Source organism: Mustelus asterias, unplaced genomic scaffold, assembly GCF_964213995.1.
Source record: "Mustelus asterias unplaced genomic scaffold, sMusAst1.hap1.1 HAP1_SCAFFOLD_195, whole genome shotgun sequence".
In the NCBI taxonomy this organism is placed as follows: Eukaryota; Metazoa; Chordata; class Chondrichthyes; order Carcharhiniformes; family Triakidae; genus Mustelus; species Mustelus asterias.
The window spans coordinates 97,942-122,038 of NW_027590188.1; the positions used below are offsets into that span (position 1 = coordinate 97,942).

A 24,097-nucleotide genomic window follows, 5' to 3' on the forward strand; every position below is an offset into this window, starting at 1 on the left:
ACTAAATTCTCATCCAAATCATTAATATGAATGACAAATAACAGTAGACCCAGCACGGATCCCTGAGGCACATCACTCGTCACAGGCTTCCAGTTTGAAAAACAACCCTATACAACCACCCTCTGTCTTCTGTCATCAAGCCAATTGTGTCTCCATTTGGCTACCTCACCCTGGATCCCGTGAGATTTAACCCTATGCAACAACCTACCATGTGGTACCTTGTCAAAGACCTTGCTAAAGTCCATATCGACAACATCAACTGCACTCCCCTCATCTACCTTCTTGGTTACCCCTTCAAAAACTCAATCAAATTTGAGAGACCTGATTTTCCACTCACAAAACCACGCTGACTGTCCCCGTCAGTCATTGCATCTCTAAATGCCTGTAGATCCTGTCTCTCAAAATACCTTCTAACAACTTACCCACTACAGATGTGAGGCTCACCGCCCTGTAGTTCCCAGGCTTTTCCCTGCAACCCTTCTTAAACAAACGCACAACATTTGCCACCCTTCAATCTTCAGGCATCTAACTGTGACTTTAGCTGAGGAAACCTGCTGTCCTGACTCAAGCTGGCCTGTATGTGGATCCAATCACACAGAAATGTGGTTGACTACTCACTGCCCTCTGAAATGGTCTAGAAAAAGAGGCAAAGCAGCTTAATTTCTCCAATCAGGAATGTCTTGGCAGCACGATTATTGACTGAACTTTCCAAGCTGAACTTGTGGCAGATTCACTTGTTCATGACAGTGTTGGTAAGACTCAGCGCACAGCCTGTGTTGGAGATGAAGTAGCTCTTTAAACTGAGGAGTGGGTGTGGTGTTGTGCGATGCTCTGCGCTCGTGAAATGTGATAGATTTATCAGGTGCAGCATTGCTTATCACCTCAATCTATTCGATAATAGCATGACACACCCATCACTCCACCATTATAATCAAACCAGAGGCCTAGCCCTGGTTCAATGAATTGTGTTTATGAGCGTTATGACGGCCATAAAGGACATGGGAAATAGTTATTAGATCGCTCTAGCAGCTTTTTGAAGTACAAACCTGCTGCTTGAGCGGAGGCTTTAGTCGGACTGCTGGTCCTGGGATACAGACTTGCTGTATGTCGTGATTGCGGCTCTTCCTTTTGGTTTTCAGTAAACGGTTTCTGGTGATGGGAAAGTGGATTTGGAGGCTTCCTGCATTGGCGATGAGGAGTGAATAAAAAAACATTTTTTTCCCCTCTGCAGACGACCGCCATTCGTCAAGTAGCTTCCTCAGTAATGAAAGGCAAATATGTTTCTTCTTGGGAAACCTGAGCCCTATGATCGCAGTGTACAGAGTGCATGCATTACTAATTTCATGTTAGCAACATTGAAGGAGATGAAAAACAAATGTAATGTTGTTGACAGCATGCGAGGCCCTGACATTCAGTATGATTTTAAAAGTTTGACCTTGCCCCACGCCCCTGACAAACTTTTGATGAACTAGTAGACCGAGGGGAAAAACCACTGTGACCCGAAGCCCTTTATTATACTCCAGATATGTTACACTCCAGATACTGCTTCAACGTGGCCGAGAATCCTGTCGGGAACCTGTCACCCAATTCTTGTCTGGATTATGAAAATTAGCAGGACATTTGTGAAGTCAGGCTGCCTCTGGATGAATTGTGGCGATATAGATTGGTATGCAGCATCAATAACCTAACTACCCAAAAGAAGCTGTTGGCATTACTCAGTCTGGATTTACAACAAATAGTTCCAATAACCTAATGTCAGAAGAATGCAGACGAGGTGCTCAGGAGCTGCAGGGGGCATCAGCCAGCAAAGTCATCCAACTGGGGAGTGTCATTGTGTAAACAGTCTTCAATAGAGAGTGCTTGTGTAAAGCAGGTGTTAAAGGACCCTTTGCAAGATCGGAGCTTTAAAACACCATGAAACAGTCAACGAAAGGCAATAATGACCCGAAGAGTGTTAGGGAACATTGGCCAGAGAGTTGCAGATGCAACACAATAAATTATTACAAGTACTGCCAAAGGGCACAGCCAAGGTGAAATTTTAGGGATAGGCAAAACGCGTGCCGCCTCGTGAAGAAACCATGGCCAATACCTGACCGTACCATGCTGCTATTCCTTCTTCCAGAGTCAGGGATATACAACGGAATCACATCACCACAACAAAGGCTGCCCTCAATTGCAGAATTACTGGTAAATGGCTAACCCCAAAGAACAAAGGAACAGGCCCTCCAAGCCTGCACCGACCATGCTGCCTGACTTAACTAAAACCCTCTACGGTTCCGCGGACCATATCCCTCCATTCCCATCCTATTCAGGTATTTGTCAAGATGCCCCTTAAAGTCACTGTCGTATCTGCTTCCACTACCTCCCCCAGCAGCGAGTTACAGGCACCCACCACCCTCTGTGTAAAAAAAAAAAACAAAATCTGTCTCGTACACCTCCTTTAAACCTTGCCCCTCGCACCTGAAACCAGTGCCCCCTAGTAACTGACTCTTCACCCTGGAAAAAAGCTTCTGATGATTCACTCTGTCCATGCCCCTCATAATCTTGTAAACTTCTATCAGATCACCACTCAACCTCCATCGCTCCAGTGAGAACAAACAAAGTTTCTCCAACCTCTCCTCATAGCTAATGCCCTTCATACCAGGCAACATCCTGGTAAATCTTTTCTGTACCCTCTCCAAAGTCTCCACATCCTTCTGGTCGTGTGGCGACCAGAATTTAACACTATATTCCAAGTGCGGCCTAAATAAGGTTCTATAAAGCTGCAACATGACTTACCAATTTTTAAACTCAGTGCCCCGGCCGATGTATGCCTTCTTGACTGCCTTCTGCATCTGCATTGCCACTTTCAGTGACCTGTGTACCTGTGCACCCAGATCCCTTTGCCTATCAATACTCTTAAGGGTTCTGCCATTTACTGTGTATTTCCTTTCTGTATTAGACCTCCAAAATGCATGACCTCACATTTGTCCAGATTAAACTCCATCTACCACCTCTCCGCCCAAGTCTCTAACCGATCTATGTCCTGCTGTATCCTCTGATGTTCCTCATTGCTATCCGCAAATCTATCAATCTTTGTGTCGTGCACAAACTTACTAATCAAACCAGTTACATTTTCCTCCAAATCATTTATATATTTAATATATATTACAAACAGCAAAGGTCCCAGCACTGATCTCTGACTACTGCCACTTGTCACAGCCCTCCATTCAGAAACGCACCCTTCCACTGCTACCCTTTGTCTTCTTTGACCGAGCCAGTTTTGTATCCACCTTGCCACCTCACCTCTGATCCCATGCGACTTCACCTTCTGCACCCGTCTGCCATGAGGGACCTTATCAAAGGCCTTACTGAAGTCCATGTAGACAACATCCACTGCCCTATCTTCATCAATCATCTTCGTCGCTTCCTCGAAAAACTCGATCAAGTTAGTGAGACATGACCTCCCCTTCACAAATACGTCCACTTATTTCCAAGTGGGAATAAATCCTGTCTCGAAGATTCCTCTCCAATAATTTCCTTACTACTGCTGGACATCATATTGGATACCCATAATGGGAATTTGATACATCCCTAACTGGTCTCCGTCATAGAACATACACACAAACACCTCCAACCTGGCATCCAACTCCTAACTTTGGAAGACACAAAGTCCAGGCTCGCCACCTGCACACGGGAATCTTTACAAGTAAAAATCACCACCGTGGTCTCAGTGACTTCAAGACAGCAAATAACTCACCCCACGCAAAAGGATCAAGTTTCATGGGGAGAGATTGGCTCCAGAAGATCCGGCTGATGGGGTTGGAGATCTTTAGGCTCGGAGTTCGGTGATTGTACAAAGTCCAGTCGATGCCCTGGAAGTTTCCAAGAAAGTCTTGAAAAAAATACAAGGGGCCAAGGCCAAGATCTACATCGATCCCGATGCTAAACCTAGGGCAAGACCAGTTCTATACTCCGTTCTGGAGAAATTGGAAACCGAGCTCGGGTGTCTTGAAAGTTTAGGTAGAATAAGGCCTGTGCAATTTGCATAATGGGCAGTGCCTGTAGTGGCTGTTTTTTAAGTCCAGAAAATCAGTTTGTCATAGGGATTATACAGTCAGCCGGTTTCCCAAACTTGATAGGCACCCCTGCTCAGAATCAAAGACCTCTATGCTGACTCAATAGGTGGCCAGATGTCCACCAACTTGGACATGTGCCACGTCTATCTTCAGCTTGTATTGGATGAGTCCTCCCAGAAATATGTAATAAATGTGAACAAGGGACAATAGAAGTAAACTCGCTTGCCCTTCAATCTCATCAGCGTGCCATTTTCCAGTGAGTCATGGAGAACGTTCTTCAAGGGCAACCCAAGTAGCAGTGTAGATGGATGACGTCCTGGTCATGGGGGCTTCGGAACAGGAACACCTGGCATACTTTCAAAAAGGTCTTGCAGAGATTTTCAAAAACGGGAGTGTGTTTGATGAGGGAGAAATGCATCTTCCAAGCAGCTGAAGTAACCTACTTGGGCTACCCGGTAGATGGCAGCGGATTAGACCCAGTAGAAGCTAAAAACAATCAAGGAGGCATCAACTCCACAGGGTTGAAATCTTTTCTGGGATTGGCTACTTATTATGGAAAAAATATCCTGAATTTGCCTTCCATGCTGACCCCCTTGCAGGCCCTACTAAGAAAATACAGAAATTCTCCTGGGAAGCTCCACAGCCAGAGGCTTTCGCCAAAGATGTTGTAATCTAACTTATTGGCCCATTTTGATGCCGACAAATAACTTGTGCTGACACGCAACTTTTCCCTGTACAGGGATGGGCTGGTGCTTTTACAGCACTAGAAAGATGGGACGGAGAAGCCCACCGTGCGTGCATCCAGGACCTTTCTGGATGTAGAGTGAAGGTATTCTCAGATTGAAGAAGAAGGGTTGGCGGTGTATTTGGTGTGGCAAAGTTCCATCAGTATGTCTACGGTAGACGTTTTCCAATCGTTACCAACCACAGATCCTTATTGGGATGTTTCAACCAGGACAAGGCATCCCGTTATTGTCTCCATCCAGATACAGCGTTGGGCCTTTTTCCTGTCCGCCTACAAATATCGTACAGAGCACCAGTCTGGAATCCAGATTGCCAATACACTGAGTCGCCTCCCATTGCCCACAAGCCTGTCTCCTTTACCAGCATTGCATCAGGTCGTGATGACACTAAATCATTTGGAGAGTTTGCCAGTCTCCGCAAGGCAGATTAGAGCCTGGACATAGAAAGATCAATCTACAGCATTTGATCCTAGATGGAGGATTCCAATGATGACCCTGTGAAGAAATGCAACCTTACCTAGCTAAGAAAGACTAGCAGTGTTGAGGATGGGATCATTGAGGGTCTCGAGTGTCGTTCCGCCCCCAGGATGACATCCAATATTAGTGGAACTACATAATGGCCACCTTGGAGTATCAGAGATGAAAATGCTGGCCAGGAGTTACGCCTGCTGGCCCAGCCTCGACTCAGTCACGACGGACTTGGAGAAGCAGTGTGACTTGTGCTAAGAAAATCAAAAGCTTCCTCCCTCAGCCTCTCCACACCCATGGGAATAATGTGGCAGGCCATGGGTACTAGTACATATGGACTTGGCAGGGCCCTTTATGGGTTCCATGTTTTTAATCATGGTACATACACACTTACAAAACTATCTCCTCATGGTGGGGGTGTTGGGGGAGAAACTGACTCAAGGTGGGGGGAGGGGTGGGGCGAGTGTTATGAAGGACACGGGGGATTGTTGATAGATCTGCCCAGGGGCTTTGTGGAGTACAAAGTCACTTATTAAGCAAAGGGAGACTTGTCCAATGGGAAGCTAGCGATTGGAGTTTAAAACCTTTTGCTTTAAGCCACACTGTTGTTGTAGGTTCCAAGTTTACAGACTTTTTTACTCTGAAGGATTCAACTCATCTTGTTAGTCCCACTAAAGGGTTTCTGGAGAGAGGAAACTGTCTTTTTCTGAATTACTACAGAGGGCATTGCAGGAACAGCAGCAGGGATACATAAAAATGATGTGCCAACCTGGTGAATCTACAACCCCTCACCATGCTATAGATAGACAGGCAACTTGAGCCACAACTGACACAGCATAAAGCTTTTCTATCCTGCCATGCCTGCAATATGATGCTGGATAATTAAACAGCAAACGTGTGGAGGGGATTTCGCAAAGTTCCACATCAAAAACATCAGAGTCCAGCTCATGAGTGCAAAAGACACGGCTGAAGCATTCGCAATAATATTCAGTCAGACATGTTACTGAGTTATTCATTTCAGCCTCTTCATGGGATCCCCATCATCACAGAAAAACCAATTCAGTTCCCTCCACATGATCTAAAGGAATAACTTAGTGCTTGGTGTGCAGGAACACTGACAATATCCTGGCTGTGATACTGAAGCTTTGTGCTCCAGCACAGGCTGCACTGTGAGCCAAGCTGTTCAGTGCAGCTACAACACTGGCATCTACCCGACAATATGGAAATATTGCCAGCAACAGCCTGTCCATGATAAACAGGACAAACCCACTCCAGGAATTACCATTCTATTAATCTATTCACAGTCATCAAAATGACGGAAGGGGTCATCAACAGTTCTTGTAGTGGTCCTTGCTCAGCAATAACCTGCTCACAGATGCTTAGTTTGCGTTCTGCCAGGACCACTCTGCTGCAGAGCTCCTTTGGTTCAGAAATGGTTGAAAGAATTACAGGGGAGAGGTGAAAGGGTCTGTCATTCACATCAAGACAGCATTCTAACTCAATTAGCATCAAAACCTTCCGACAAAACTGGAGTCAATGGAAATCCGTAATCATATCGCCTCTGACACTTGTTTTCAGTGAAGACAGATCCACTTTCCACAATGGGTCCTCGTCCAACCACACAATCATCTCAACCATTCCAGTTGTTTTCAGAAGCTGCAATAATTTTGTTGCACTGAGGGAACCACAACTGGATACAATATTCTAAATGTTGTCTCATCAATGATTTTAGAAATGAGCTGGATTATCTCACTTTGACTCAATATTGTCCTCACAATACACCACAACGCTTAGTTTACTGCAACTGACACTGAATCGTATCAATTTTCGATCCTTAGTCTCAGAATCTTACAGAATAGAAGCTGGAATCGTGTTAAAAAGAATGCTGTCCCTATTTTTTTCATTGTGGAAAGTCAGTCTTCACGGGGGAATATAACATCATTGAATTTCTGCCCCTGTGCTCTGGGAAAGTAATTTACTCCCTCTCTTAAACATTGAAAAAAATAACTCCATTGTCTGCTACCCCCGACACAAACTCCATCTCCTCACCACCGGATTGTATTCCATTCCCAGCCGCTGACTGAGACCTGGCCAGACTATCTGTGACTTCAGTGTTCAGAATCAAGCTGAACTCCATTTCCTGCATAATTGTCAGTGCAGAAATATCCTTATTCTCTGAATGTAACACTGCAAATTTCTCCTCCCACCTCAGCACAGCTCCTGCTGAATCCAAATCTATATTTTTGTTACCCCCAGATTCGTCTGTTCCAATGTTCTCCTGTTGGGCCTCCCACATTGCCCTTTATCTTCAGCTCCTCAGATTCTGCTGCCTTTACTGTGTTCCCCGTCAGACTCCAGATATCACTTTGTGCTCACAATGGCCCCCCAGTCCTCTGATGTCTTCGATTTAAAATTCCCATTCTTCTAGTTTACGAGTCAATGAGTTTGAACCATTCCTGTAAACTCCAGTCTGAAATTCTCCATTAGCACGACTCTGACATCTTGCACAGCCCCTCCTTCACACCCCAATTGTAACTGTGTTACTATCTCTCGAATCCTATCTCACTCCCCTCTCCTCTTCACCGAGATTTCATACTAGTAATTTGAAAACAAAAAATGTTTTGTTTCTGGAATTTGAGTTACTGAGCGGTAAAGTTTACATTAGATTTTTCACCATTGTCAATGGCTCATTCTCCTGACCTAAATTAGCAGTCGGTATTTGGATTAGTCAATGGCAATTTGTCAGTCAAATTTAATTTTAACATTACTTCCATTTAAATAATTTAAGGATCAGATTCATTATTTCCCTGCCATCTGAGTTCTGATTCGCTGCTGTTCAGTTTACTTACACATGGAGAGCAGGAATCCCTACAGTCCATAAGGAGGCCCATCATTCTGCACCAACTCTTTGAAAGAGCAGCTTACCCAGGCTCATCTTTAGACATTGCAGAGAACCCACACAGACATGGGAAGAATGTGCAAACTCCGCACAGCCAGTCACCCAACACCAGGATCAAACCTGTGCGACTGCAATGGTAACCACTGTGCGGCGAGGAGTAGGCCGTTCAGCCCCTTGAGTCTGCCCCGCTCTTTAATGACATGATTTGATTGTAGCCTCCAATCTGCAGACTGCCTATCCACGATACCCATAACTCCTTGCTGACCAAGACGCCATCCACCTCTCCGTTCCTTCCGCCGTTTCAGGAAGAGCATTTCAAAGACACACTACCCTTTCGGAGAAAAAAAAACATAGCCACATCTCATCAGGATTTCCTGGTAAATCACAGCGTGATTTCAGTGTGTGGAAAAAGTGCATCATGTTGTCAATCAGTAATCGAATGTCATAGAATCATAGAAACCCCACAGTGCAGAAAGAGGCCATCTGGCCCATCGAGTCTGCACCGACCACAATCCCACCCAGGCCCTACCCCCATATCCCTAAACATTTACCTGCTAATCCCTTTAACCTACGCATCTCAGGACACTAAGAGGCAATTTTAGTATGGCCAATCAACCTAACCCGCACATCTTTAGACTGTGGGAGGAAACCGGAGCACCAGGAGGAAACCCACGCAAACGCAGGAAGAATGTGCAAACTCCACACAGGCAGTGACCCAAGCCGGGAATCGAACCCAGGTCCCTGGAGCTGTGAAGCAGCAGTGCTAACCACTGTGCTACCGTGCCGCCCCATCATGTTGGACACTGAAGGACAGACAGCTAATCACATGTAAATATTGCAGATTCTCAGTGATTCCTCACACGAGTTGAAATGTGTTTTTGATTTCCAGTTCAGTTGATTCACATTTGTTTATTGTTAGTGATTGGATCGAGATTTCAGGAGCATTTTCAGTCCATGTTTATGATGGATCAGGACCCGGCCCAGTGACTGATTTCTGAGCTGAAAACAACTGGGAAATCCCATCACTGAGCAGATCCTTTCCATCTCATTCTCAGTGTTTATCTTTCACTCTGCGTCTCATTATTCTTCATTACTATTCTTCATAGAAAGTCACTGATCTCGTGGATAAGGGAAACCGGGCGGACAGTTCCAAACTTCTCCTCAATCTGGTGATGGAAAAAGGATCTCGGGCTCGAAGGGTGATGTGGGAATCCTTTGTGAGAATGCGTCACGGAGTCCCAAAGCTGGATAAAATACTGAAAGAAATACAGGAGCTTGGTACGGTAAAATCACAGTGAATTCAATTTCCCATTTAAACACTGTCGATATCACTGTAATATTACACTGAGCTGGTTTCATGGAAGTTTATTTATTTAAACAGGTGCTGATTCGTTTGATTATATCAACATCGCACATGGTTTATCTGAATTACCCATTCACCTGAAAGGTAAGAGAGGAAATGGAGATTATAAACTATTTCACTTCTGAGAATCTGAATGATTGGTTGGAGCCTTTGTTTAAGAGATTGTGAAAATCTGGGATACTGAAAATTAAAGACTGTGGAAATTGGGTAGAGCATGATTCGGTTTTGTCATTAATGCTCGACCATACATAGCTTCAAATTACAATTCAGATGATCTGTCGTTTTTTTTTCCAAAAATGTGTGACCATTGCATCTTTTCACTTAACCTCGCTGTTAATTGCTATTACTTCTGAAGTCTTATACACACCTGTCCGAAACCCGGTACCGTGTGAATTCAGTACAGAGCTCCTGCGTGCCTGGGTGTTCTAACAGAAAGCAAAGAGTGGGGTAAATGGTTGTTTTGGTTGGCGATCAGTGACTAGTGGTGTGCCTCAGGGATCAGTGTTGGGATCGCAATTGTTTACGATTTGCACAGATGAGTTGGAGACCAAGTGTAGTGTGTCAAAATTAGCAGATGACACTAAGATGAGTGGCAGAGCAAAGTGTGCAGAGGACGCTGAAAGTCTACAAAGGGATATAGATAGTCTGTGAGTGGGCGAGAGTCTGGCAGATGGAGTACAATGTTGGTAAATGTGAGGTCATCCATTTTGGTACGAGTAACAGCAAAATGGACTATTACTTAAATGGCAAAAAATTGCAGCATGCGGCTGTGCAGAGAGACCTGGGTGTCCTTGTGCAAGAATCACAAGGTGTTTGTAGGTGTAGCAGGGAATTAAGAAGGCAAATGGAATTTTGTCCTTCATTGATAGACGGATGGAGTTTAAAAACAGCGAGGTTATGTTGCAGCTGTATAGGGTGCTGGTCAGGCCACACCTGGAGTACTGTGCACAGTTTTGGTTTCCTTACTTGAGAAAGGATATACTGGCACTGGAGGGGGTGCAGAGGAGATTTGCTCGGTTGATTCCGGAGTTGAGAGGGTTGGCTTTTGAGGAGAGACTGAGTGGACTGGGGCTATACTCATTGGAATTCAGAAGAATGAGGGGAGATCTTATAGAAACATATAAGATTATGAAGGGAATAGATAAGATAGAAGCAGGGAAGTTGTTTCCACTGGCAGGTGAAATTAGAACTAGGGGGCATGGCCTCAAAATAAGAGGGAGCAGATTTAGGACTGAGTTGAGGAGGAACTTCTTCAACCAAAGTGTTGTGAATCTGTGGAATTCCCTGCCCAGTGAAGCAGTTGAGGCTACCTCATTAAATGTTTTTAAAGCAATGATAGCTACATTTTTGAACAGTAAAGGAATTAAGTGTTATGGTGAGCAGGTGGGTCAGTGGTGCTGAGTCCACAAAAAAATCAGCCATGATCTTATTGAATGGTAGAGCAGGCTTGAGGGGCCAGATGGCCTATTCCTGCCCCTAGTTCTCATGTTCTGGGCTCACAGTAAAGAGTCGGGCCTTGAGCCAGATGTAAAGGGTTCGCTGCACCTGAGAAATCATTCCTACCGTAAACATATCAAATTAGTGAGTAGCAAAATCCCAGATGGCCCATCAAGCCAAACCCGGGCCACCAGGGCTCAGTGTTCAGAAGGGGAGATGTCCACTGATGACTGTACAATGTTCCGTAACATTCATGACTCCTCAGACACTGAAGCAATTCCTGTCCAAATGCAACAAGTTCTGGACAAAATCTAGGTTTGATCTGACAAGGTTGCATGTAAATTTCACACCACACACGTACCAAGCTATAACTATCTCCAACAAGAGTGGATTCAATCATCACCCCTTGACAATCGATGGCATCACTGTTTGCTGTATCCCCCACTATCAACAACCTGAGGGTTACCATTGACCAGAAACTGAACTGGACTCGATATATAAATAGTGTGACGACAAGAACAAGTCAGCTGCTAAGAATTCTACAGCGTTAAAGTCATCTCTTACTCCCTGTAAACTTTCCACCATCCACAAGGCACAAGTCAGAAGTGTGATGGAATTCTCTGCCCTCACCTGGGTAAGTGCAACTCAACGACACGCGTGGAATTCCTCACATACCAGTTTAAAGGAGACTGTTTGATTAATACCCGCCCACAAAACTTATCCCCTCCACCACCGACGAAAAATGGCAGCAGTGTTTACCATCTACAAGATGCACTGCCGAACACAGCAAGGCTGCTGAGACAGCACTTTCCAAACTCATGGCTGCTGCCATCCAGAAGATCAAGGGCAGCAGTCACAGGGGCACACCACTGTTTTCCACCAAGTCACTCACCACCCTGACTTGGAAATATCTCTGTCCGTTCAAAAACAAAGAACAAAGTAAAATCCAGCACAGGAACAGGCATCTTTGGCACACGAAGCCTGCGCAGACCATGATGCCTGCCTAAACTAAAACCGTATGCACATAGAGTCCGTATCCTTCCATTCCCATCCTATTCATGTATTCGTCTAGTTGCCCCTTAAATGCTGCTGTCGTACCTGTTCCCACCACCTCCCCAGACAGCACGTCCCAGACATTCACCATCCTCTGTGTAAAAGAAACTTGTCTCACACATCTGCTCTGAACTTCTCCCCACGCACCTTAAACCGATGTTCCCTAGTACTTGACTTGAAACACTATAAAAGGGGAAGGTTATTTTTTTGAGTTCTCTGTCTAAAGGCAGGTTATATCTCCACCACGGGCAGGGCAACGAGCGAGGTCCTGAATTCACCTTAGAAAGAACAGGGATCAATCGTCAGGCTGTTGTTATAACATAAACCACATAAAGCGTCCACCCAACTGATCCAAACGGCTCCGCAATAACTCGCTTAATGTGGTAACAGCCCTGATAGAATAGCAGAACTTTCCATGTTCAAAACTGTTGCTTTTCCAATGCACACAATATGACAGAGAATCTACTGAAGTTTACGCACAGTAACAGTGAGACTCCTGAACAATTACAGTCTCTCCCGCTCCTACGCAGTGTCTAATATCCCACTTAGCATTTCTGCAGCAGATTGGGAGCTCTGACCAGTTCACAAACTATGTGGACTGCTATATAATCAAGATCTACCAATGAGATGTCTATAATAAGGGCAGGGTGGAAAGTATTAACCATCAGAGTTAAAACATCACCTTTGTAAAATCAATGGGGGCGATTCTCCCAGCCGGCTGTGCTGCTTTGGTAGTGCAGCAGACCAGGAGACTGGTGCAGAGCCGTTTCACAGGCTCCCCGCTGGGGGCCATAGCCTGCCTGCGTCTCCAGCAGCTGGATTTCGGGCACTGACAGCTCCGTGCCAGAGATCCGCGCGGAGCTGTATAAATTATTACAATGCGCATTTGAATCTGCTTAAAAGTCATTAGCGGGCCCAGCACTGAGATTTCCGGGCCCACGAGCCTCTCGCCCCGCCACCCCCTCACGTCAGGAGTGGTTCACTCCAACAGGGTTTTGTACAACTTCCCATTTGCAGGGAGCTGGCGACCAGACCCCGCTGGAGTGAAGGGGATGTCATCGAGGCCCCCATGGGGTTGGAGGTGGCTGGGGTACCCTGGGCATTACCAGCCTGGGCCCCTGGCACTTCCAAAGGGGCAAAGTGCTAATGTCCAGGACACCTTGGCACTGCCTACTGGGCATTGAGCAGTGCCAAGAGTACAGGGCCTAATGGGGATCGGGCCTGTGGGGGTGGGGAGTCCCGCTTCCACTCTGCATTCGGGCTGAGTGACGGAGGGAGGGAGGACAGCGATTGGGGCTGGCCATCAGGGTGGGGGGGAGGAGATCAGCCTTCTGGGGGGGGTGGGGGGGGTGTCAAGATTCCGGCGGGGTCAGTCCGTTGGGGTGGGGGGGAGGGGGCGTTGGGACTGTGGAGGAGGGGGAGAAGTGCTGGCCGCCGGCATTGTGGGGCCAGTACGCATGCGCCGATCTCTGCACTGACAGATCATCGCACGCACAGTGGCCGCTCAGCGCGATGCTGCCGGCCCCTCCAGCCTGATTCACGCTCGTGCAATCTGCTCTGCAGAGATTGTGGGAGATTCATTTTGAAACTCCCGTTGAAAAGTCCAGCATGATTTACTCCAGTTTTTACACAAATTCGACACCGAGATTCCTTTTTGGGAGAATCGCCCCCAACATGTGATAGAAATATTGGAATTAAGTGAAGACCTGAAACTTTAAGTGGAAATTAATCATTGTCAAATGAGGTTTTCAATAATTCAATTTTATATCCTACTCAAACCTTGACTGACACTGTAAATTAAATCTCTCAAATCAGCAAAGACAGTGTCTTAATGCAACTAACATTTTCCCTCTGTTCTAATTGAAGATCTCCAACAGAAACACAAGGAGACACTCCGGGTACAAACTGAAACACTGAGAGTGAACACTATCCTCATAAAGGAGAAGGTTAAGATTTTCCAGCTGGTTGATCGATACGCTGAGCTAACGATTATTTCCGCTGTTCGAGATCGGACACTTGTCGAACATGAACTGCTGGCAAGAGGCCGAGACCATGAAGAATGGAGAGAGAAACATCTCCGAAGAGAACTGGAAAAAATCCGAACTGATCAATTGTTTCAGAGCAGCTTTTCCCAGAGAAAATCCAAATCTGGGAATTCAGCAGCAGTGAGCGGAGTGCCGGGAATTGGAAAAACAACAATGGTACAAAAAATTGTTCATGACTGGGCCACTGGGAAAATATACCCACACTTTCAATTTGTTTTCAGTTTTAAATTCCGGGATTTGAACACTATTAACTGTAGAATAAACCTGAGGAATCTGATATTGGATCAGTATCCCTACTTTGGGAATATTCTGGGAGAGCTCTGGAAGAACCCAGAGGCATTGCTGTTTATATTCGATGGTTTGGATGAATTCAAGGACAGTATTGATTTTGCCGACAATCGGAGAAATACAGAACCTCAGTCCATGTGCACAGATCCCGAATGCTGGTGTGAAGTGTCTGACATTGTGTACAGTTTAATACAGCACAAGCTGCTCCCAGGATGTTCAGTGCTAGTGACCAGCCGCCCCACTGCATTACATTTATTGGAAAAGGCTGACATCAGTGTCTGGGCTGAAATCCTGGGATTTGTTGGTGATGAACGGAAGGAATATTTCAACAAGTTTTTTGAAGATCAGACGGTGGCAGCAGCTGTTTTCAAACACGTGGAGGAGAACGAGATCCTGTACACCATGTGTTACAACCCTTCCTACTGCTGGATCCTCGGTCTGTCACTGGGTCCCTTCTTTACACAAAGAGACAGGAAACAGCAGCAAGTTCCCAAGACCATCACCCAACTATATTCCTACTATATTTACAACATTCTGAAAAACCATGGCCGAGAGATTGAAAACCCCCGTGATGTGTTACTGAAGCTTGGTGAGATGGCCTACACAGGAGTCTCCAAGAAGAAGATTGTGTTTAGAAATGGAGATTTGATTGAGTACAATCTACAATCTTCCCAGTTCCTGTCTGGGTTCCTGATGGAACTTTTGGAGAGAGATGATTCTGCCCAGAGTGTGGTTTATACATTCCCACACCTCACCATCCAAGAGTTTGTAGCTGCACTCACACAATTCCTGACTCCAGATCCTGGGGAGATCGGGAAACTCCTCAGTGAAGCCCACAGTGAGGAAGATGGGCGATTTGAGATATTTCTCCGTTTTGTTGCTGGTCTGTCCTCCCCACAGTCAGCTCGACCCCTGGTGGAGTTTCTGGGTCCGTTTCTTCATCAAACAACCTGCCGAGTGATTGACTGGGTGAAGGAGAAGGTTGAAGGGCAGATTGGAGACACACAGACTGAAACTGGGAAGAGGAAGCTCCTGAACACATTCCACTACCTGTTTGAGACTCAGAATAAAGCACTGGCTCGGAACACAGTGGGATCTGTGGAAACACTTACATTTAGCGGATTGCGACTGACCCCGATTGACTGTGCGGTCCTGTCTCATGTCATTGGACTCTGTGATACAATAAAACACCTCAATCTATGGGACTGTTACATTCAGTGTGAAGGGCTCCAGCGGCTGGGACCCGTTCTGCACAAGTGTCAGGAGTTGAGGTAACTGTTTGGTCTCAGAGCGGATATTTTCATTGTTGAGAAGCCATTTCCTTTGTTCTAATAAAACAGAGGCATGTTCATTCGAGGACATCAAGAGAGAAACAATGTCCAATGGTCACAAAGTGTGGGAGAATGGCACAAAGTCATAATGCTCATTTGAGAGCAGATGCAGATATGATGGGCCGATTGGCCTCCTTCTGAACCTGTAATAAATCTAGATTCTCTGATAAAACTACATCGTTTCAAGAAGGCAGATTCTCCTGGAATAGGCGTGGGCAATAAATGTTGGCATAACCAGCGATGCCCACGTTCCTTAAATGAATAAAAACATTATTGGGATGAATTTTAAATAATTAGAGCTGTAAAGGCCTCCCTCCAAAATCTGAAAAAGGATCATTCCCTCTCCCAACAGAAACCATCTGATTCTGTACGATGCTATACAGAAATTAGTTTCTCTTGTTCGGTGCAGCTTACAGTTTGTGTTTAATTATGATCAGGATTATTTTCCTGCGCTCTCCCTGTGTTATGTATTACAGTCGGTGTGTGTTATATTGGGACAATGTCCCTTTATAAGTCACGTGATCACTGGTGACATCATCAGTTCGGGTTGCTTTCTGAATGCCTGCGTTGCGCTGCCTCTACTGGCAGCCTCTGTGAACTCCGTCTTGCTTCTTGGATTAACTGGTTGTAACTGAAACTCAGAGCTTCTATCATTCATTGTGGGCCTCTGAATAGAAGCAACCATTTCTTTAAACCTCTATAACTCTTACAACGTCGTAAACCTTAAATTAAAATGTAGGGACAGTTTAAATTGAAACCAAAAACCCGCAGGCGGGTAGCTTTGTTTAACATGAAGTGAAATTAAAGTTTTGGCCCTTTCTGAGCTCACAAGCACAGAAACACAAATTAAACTTAAACTCATGAATTACTGTGTAACGCCCTCAAACACAAGTTATTACATAACAGTGAAGCCCAAGATGCTGTTTTCTTTATTAATTGCTACCTACACTTGCCCTGCCAATGGCAATGATCGATGCACATATGTGTTCAGTCCCTCTGATCCTGCAATCCGTTAACAATTCTACCGATTATTTTATATTGCTTCCTCATGTGCATGTTTCCTGAAAGTATCACCTCACCCGTCTCTGCATTGAACTGAATCTGCCACCTATCTGTACACTCCACCATAGTCTGTTTTTCAGTCCCAAGCTCTTCTTCTCACAGTTTACAATGCCTCAAACTGTTCTGTGATCAACAAACTTTGAAATTTTCCTCGAGACTGCAAACCATAGAAACCCTACAGTGCAGGAAGAGGCCATTCGGCCCATCGAGTCTGCACCGACCACAATCCCACCCAGGCCCTACCCCCATATCCCTACATGTTTTACCCTCTAATCCCTGTAACCTACACATCTCAGGACACTAAGGAGCAATTTTAGCATGGCCAATCAACCTAACCCACACATCTTTAGACTGGGAGGAAACCGGAGCACCCGGAGGAAACCCACTCAGACACGAGGAGAATGTGCAAACTCCACACAGTGACCCAAGCCGGGAATCGAACCCAGGTCCCTGGAGCTGTGAAGCAGCAGTGCTAACCACTGTGCTACCGTGCCGCCCAAACACCCAAATCATTCATATATATCTGGAAAAAGCAAGGATCCCAATACCAACCGCTAGGGTTCTCCATTACCGACATCCTCCAGCCTTGAAAATATCCATTACTCTTTGTTCATCCAATTTTGTATCCACGTTGCTACTTTCCCATTTATTTTATGAGCTTATGCCACAAGTCTGTTGTGTCACTGCATCAGATGATTTTTGAATATCCATGTGCACCACATCAACAGCAGAACCATCATTGACCCTTTCAGTTGCTTCCTCCAGTTCACAGCAATATAAAGCCAGTCGAAAACGGCATTTTTTTTTTAACCAACCAATGAATTTAGTTTCCTCTGTGTCGCTATTAGATTCACCATTTCCCTTTTGAACTCAGCGAGGGCCGGCTCAGAGTAGCTGAATGATCAACTGACCCTCCAACCCTCAGCTAAGTTTAACACTACTGCTCCAGGCTGGAGCCGCAGACTTGACTAAATTGGATTGACCCAGTCTTTTCGGTTGTGGTTACGACCTCCTGGCCCTCTCTTCATCCACTCCAACAAACTGAGATAGCTGGGAATTAAACCTGTATGAACTGCTTGGAAAGCAACTATGCTCGCTATGATATCACCATCATTGCATTTAGGGACACCTGTGGTGTAGGTGCACCCACAGAGCTGTGAAAAAGAGTCCCAGGAGTTTGACCCAGGAACAGCGATATCTTTCCAAGTCAGGATGATGTGTATCTTGAAGGGAACTTCCAGGTGGAGATGTTTCCATTTATCTGCTTGTCCTTCTAGGGATAGAAATCACAGGATTGGAAGGTGCTGTGTAACGAGCCATTGGGAGTTGTTGCACTGCATCTTGTAGATGGTACACACTGCTCGCTCTGTACCTCTGTGGTGGATGGAATGAATGTTGAACGTGGAGCACCAGTCAACAAGCAGAGTTATCCTGGATAGTGGCGAGCTTCCTGAATCTTGAGCTGTGCTCATGCAGACAAGTGGATGGTATTTAAATTCCTGACATGTGTCTTGTCGATGGTGGAAATGTATTTGGAAGTCAGGAGGTGAGTTACTCTGCGCAGAGTTCCTGGCCTTCAATCTTCTCTAAAATCCACAGTAATGATATGTCTAGTCTGTTTCTGGCCAATGGTAGCATCGAAGGTGCTGATACTCAGGATTCAGGTGATGATAATCCCATTGAATGTGAAGGGAGATGATTGTATTCATTCTTGGTGGAGATGGTCATCGCCTGGCACTTGTCAGCCTTCCTTGAATATTGTTCAAGCCTTGCTAAATATGGACAGGTCCTGCATTACTATCTTGCGGAGTCGAGAATGGTGCTGAACGTTGTACAGACATCAGCAAACATCTCCACTTCTGACTTTATGATGGATGAAATTTAATTGATGAAGTAGCTGAAGATGGTTGGGACGAGGGCACTCTCCTGAGAACTTCCTGCTGTCATTTCCTGGAGTTGAGATGACCCTCTCTTCACACACTCCAACAAACTGAGATATCTGGGAATTAAACCCCTATCAACTGCTTGGAAAGCAACTATGCTCACAATTATATCACTGGAATTGCATTTAGTGACTCCTGTGGTGTAGGTGCACCCACAGAGCTGTGAGAAAGCGAGTTCCAGGATTTTGACCCGGTCACTGAAGGAACGATGATATGTTTCCAAGTCAGGATGGTGTGTATCTTGGAAGGGAACTTCCAGGTGGTGATGTTTCCATTCATCTGCTGCTCTTGTCCTTAGGGATAGAAATCACAGACTGGGCAGTGCTGTGTAACGAGCCATGGTGAGTTGTTGCACTGCATCTTGTAGATGGTCCAACAACCATAACTAACTTTGTTTGTGCTGGTGTTGCTCCAACCGGCAGATAGTTTTTTTTCTCTCATTTCCATTGACTTCAGTTTTTCTCTGGCTCCTTTTTGCTACATGTGGTCATATTCTGCCATGATGTCAAGGGCAGACACTCTCATCTCACATCCTGATTTCAGCTCTGCTGTCCGTGTTTGCATCAAGGCTGTAATGAGGTAGGGGACTGAGTGACCCTGAGTAAACACAAGCTCAGAGTCAGCGAGCAGGTCATTGCTAATTAAATGCTGCTTGATAGTCTCGATGACGCCTTCCTCTGTTGGTGATTGAGAGGAGACTGATGGGGTGGTAAATGGACAGATTGGATTTGTTCTTTCCTTTTTGTTTACGGTCATATCTGGGCAATTTCCCACTATTTTGGGTAAACATCAGTGTTGTAGCTCTACTGGAACAGCTTGGCGAGGAACAGAGCAGCTTCTGGAGCAGTAATCTTCAGTACAGTTACTGGAATATTGTCAAGATCTGTGGTCTTTGCAGTATCCATTACCTTTAGCTATTTCTTGACATCATGTGGAGTGAATCGAATTCGCTGATAAATATCTGTGATGCTGGGGACCTCTGAACGGTTTAGCCACTGAAGTTGGTTACGAATATTTGAGCCATATCTTTTGCACTGATGTATTAGTCGTCTCCGTCATGAGGATGGGATATTTGTGGAGCCTCCTCCTTCTGTTGTTTCATCATCCACTACCATTCACAGCTAAATGTGACAGGACTGCAGAGCTTACATCTGAGCCGAGGAAACCAGAATTTCCTGAATGAGGAAACCTGCTGCTGGAAAAGCTCCAGTCAAACTGTCAGTGATATGAAACCGGGTTTGCGGATAACCCTTTCCCTGGGCGGCACAGTAGCACAGTGGTTAGCACTGCTGCTTCACAGCTCCAGGGTCCCGGGTTCGATTCCCGGCTCGGGTCACTGTCTGTGCGGAGTTTGCACATTCTCCTCGTGTCTGCGTGGGTTTCCTCCGGGTGCTCCGGTTTCCTCCCACGGTCCAAAGATGTGCGGGTTAGGTTGATTGGCCAGTTTAAAAATTGCCCCTTAGAGTCCTGAGATGCGTAGATTAGAGGGATTAGCAGGTAAATATGTGGGGGTAGGGCCTGGGTGGGATTGTGGTCGGTGCAGACTCGATGGGCCGAATGGCCTCCTTCTGCACTGTAGGGTTTCTATGATTCAAAGAACAATACAGCACAGGAACAGGCCCTTCGGCCCTCCAAGCCCGCGCCGCTCCCCGGTCCAGGATTGAATCCTGAATCCAGGATCCCCGCCCAATTTTCCAGCCTATCTACATACCAATATCCTATCCACCGAGCTGTCCCTCACAGACACGATGCTTTGTTCACCACAACCTATTAACTCACCCCCACCCCCCCATTCCAGACCATGTGATCTCCAGGGAGAGGCGAAAACCCAGAGTGAAAACCCCAGGGCCAATATGGGGGAAAAAAAATCTGGGAAATTCCTCTCCGACCCCCTGAGGCGATCGAAACGAGTCCAGGAGATCACAATGGCCCTGATCGGAAAAATGTGAGGATCGACTGGAAGTAAGAACTCATGGTAATTCCCGGAGATAGAACACGAGCCAGACCTGCGGAAAATGTAGAGCCTGTTTACTGTGGAATGTAGCGGGAGACACCCCTCCCCTATAAACTAATCAAACAGAAATATTTCAACTTTCTAATGGGAGAATATTCTTTCCTTGTTGTATAAAATTTAGGGGATGGACCTTAAAGCAACAGTTAGCACAGTTTCACACTTTAACTTGCCCTGAGATATTATACAGATGATACAATGTCAATAGTTAAGAAGCACGGGGAATCCCGAGCGATCCACTCTCGCAGCTTTATCATTTAACTCTCTGTGAAATGTACAATTCTCATAAAATCCTGGATTTATGTAACAGCAGAAATGATTTGAATTTTTGGAATCTTGGCAGGGTCAGTGAGATTCAGGAGGGTAATTCTGATGATCAGGAAATGAGACCAGAATGTGGGACATGTTTAAACGTTACTTGCTTGTTCACAGGATGTGGGCATCACCTCCTCTTGGGGCCATTAGCAGTGGGAATTAAATGCTGGTCGAGCCAGCGACACCCATATCCCATGGACAATTAAACAAAATATACATTTTGAGAGGTGTAAAAGAGTTAATTGTTCATCATTTTTCAATGCTGACTATTGCCTTTTCCATTCAACAGAAAGGGTTTGATATTATCTAATTTAATATTGTCACATTTATTAGTGCCAAAGCATACCGTACATAGGGAAGGAAAGGAAAGAGTCCAGAATGCAGTGTCACAGTCACAGCTGGGGTGCAGAGAAAGATCAACTTGGATGAGATATAATATCGTAACTTGAATCAGGTCACCACTCGTGCTAAGTTTCTGACACAAAAATAGATCCAGCTATTTTTCCTGCTGAACATTAATTTGAATTTAATGTGTTTCTCACTTTCTCCATTTAGTCTGGGTCTCAATGAAGTGGGAGATTCAGGAGTGAAACTAGTGTCTGCGGCTCTGAGGAATCCAGAATGTAAAATACAGAAACTGGAGTAAGTATCAGACTGTGTGAGATTGTGTTAATAATCAGTGGATGTCTGACACTGTAAATTATTATCAGTGTCAGTAATCGTGTCATTAATAACCATTCCACATCATTCCTGTCAGTATTCGTGTTAAACACCACGGATTTACTCTGATTCCTGAAATCTTTCTCTCTCTGATCTCCAGTTTGGAGAGTAACAGCCTCAGATATTCTCACCTCTGCTCTCAGTACAAACCAGTCAGTGATGTGTCTGAACCTGAGTTACAATAAATGCGAGATTCAGGAGTGAAATAATTAACTAATCATTTATAATTATTCTCAAATCCATTCATGAGAATAAAAAAGATGAACAAAACAATTAAATGTTTATAGAATTCCCAGATATGGCTGGTCGCATGTTCAATTTAGTTTAATTTGTCATTCAGATTATAGATGTTTATGTCTGTCGGCTTCTCAGTTTGATTAAATGTAGAAAACTGCTGTATATCGGTAAGGCAGATTACAAACTACATTGAATTCTGATGAGTTTTATCCCGAGGGATCCACTCTCAAATTTACGTTAAATGGAGCTTAAGGAGCATCTGAAAAGAGAATGCAGAGATGGAGGTGGGGAGGGTTATGAAGAGAATTCCAGAGCTTACAGCCCAGCAGTTCAAGGCACAGCTCAGCTGGCAATGGCAATAATCACAGTGCAGAATAGTCTGAATGATGTCCCTATCAATAATGGACATTGTTTTTAAGAACACAAATAATGATACTAAATATACCATTGCTGTCAGTATTCGTGTTATTAAAAACACTGTCCGCTATTAGTAGACACAAAATAAGCTTGGGAGCAAAGTTGGAGACCATGAAATAAAAGAGGCAAAAGCAGCCTGGATATGAAGTTATCTGAGTGACAGGAAACAGGCAGGAGAGGTGAACTGTACCTTTTCATTTATCGGAAGCTGACAGTGGCTTTCATGATGTGGAGATGCCGGCGTTGGACTGGGGTAAACACAGTAAGAAGTTTAACAACACCAGGTTAAAGTCCAACAGGTTTATTTGGTAGCAAAAGCCACACAAGCTTCCGAAGCTCTAAGCCCCTTCTTCAGCTGGGCTTTCCCCAGCAACCAGTACTGTGTTACTACGACTAATTTTCTTTACATGTACTACCAAATGAGACTTGGGTTTATCTAAAGATGAGATGTGAAGCTCCAGCACATGGCCACCAGACCACAGAGCGGACGCAGCATATGATAGACCGAGCTCACTCACACCAAAACCAATGGATCAGATCAGAGATCTGCTGTCTTGCCATATCCAGTCATAAATAGTGTTAGACATGCCACAAAATGTTGGACATGCCGGTTACATTAGGCGACAAGGTGGCACAGTGGTCAGCACTGCTGCCTCACAGCGCCAGGGACCAGGGTTCAATTCCGGCCTTGGGTGACTTGATGTGTAGAGTTTGCACATTCTCCCAGTGTCTGTGTGGGTTTCCTCTGGGTGCTCCAATTTTCTCCCACAGTCCAAAGATGTGCAGGTTCGGTTGATTGGCTATGCTAAGTTGTCCCTTGGTATCTCAGGGTGTGTAGGTTACGGGGATTAGTGGGCCATATATGTGGAGTTACAGAAATAGGGCCTGGATATGATATTCTTTCAAAGAATTGGTGAAGACTCGATGGGCCAAAGGGCCTCCTTCTACACTGTGGGAATTCTATGATTCTATAAACATGCCACAAGAATTCCATCATTACTGATGAGGGAACCCAGAGCATCAGTGCCATCTTCAGCCAGAAGTGCTGAGTAGAATGATTAATCTCGGCCTCCTCCTGAGGTCCCCAACATGACAGATGACCATTTGATTCACTGCATGTGAGGTAAAGAAATGACTGAAGGCACTGCATACTGCAAACTCTGTCAGCCTGGCTGTACCCCAGCAATGGTACTGAAGAATTGTGCTCCATAACTAGCCATTCCCCTAGCCAAGCTGTTCCAGTACAGCTACAACACTGGATCTACCGGACAATGTGGAAAAAAACAGGGCAAATCCAATCTGATGAATTGCTGCTCCATCAGTCTGCTCTTGAACGTCAGAAAAGTGTCATCCTTCCAGTGCCTCATGAACATCACTGCAGGAGTTCCTGAGGGTGATGTCCAAATCCCAACCACCTTCAATTGTTTTATCAATGTCCTGCCTTCCATTATAATGTCAGAAGTGAGGATGCTCACTAATGATTGCACAATGCTCAGTACTGTTCACAATTCCTCAGAGACTGAAGCAGTCCATGTCCATAAACAGCAAGACCTGAACAAAACAGAAAATGGTGGAAAGGCTCAGCATGTCTGACAGCTTCTGTGGAGAGAGAACAGCTAACCCTTCGAATCTGGATGACTCTTCGACAGAGCTAGCGTCTTAAGCTCTGAAGAACTTTCAGGCTTAACCTGATAAATGGCAAGTAAT

General features: G+C 45.2%; 1 protein-coding gene across 7 annotated transcripts in view; it reads left to right on the forward strand.

Annotated features, from left to right (window-relative positions):
- LOC144485487 (NACHT, LRR and PYD domains-containing protein 3-like) overlaps nucleotides 1–24,097 on the forward strand; it is a 190,384-nt gene that overhangs the window by 72,151 nt on the left and 94,136 nt on the right. For 6 of the 7 annotated variants that reach the window (XM_078203616.1, XM_078203619.1, XM_078203618.1 and 3 more), the window contains 4 exons: nucleotides 9,275–9,446; nucleotides 9,550–9,615; nucleotides 13,888–15,625; nucleotides 21,572–21,658. In XM_078203616.1, coding sequence (XP_078059742.1) covers nucleotides 9,275–9,446; nucleotides 9,550–9,615; nucleotides 13,888–15,625; nucleotides 21,572–21,658 — 2,063 coding nt within the window. Of the gene's footprint in view, nucleotides 1–8,866; nucleotides 8,997–9,274; nucleotides 9,447–9,549; nucleotides 9,616–13,887; nucleotides 15,626–21,571; nucleotides 21,659–24,097 lie in introns of those variants that run through there. The other variant, XM_078203622.1, reaches the window with a different exon arrangement.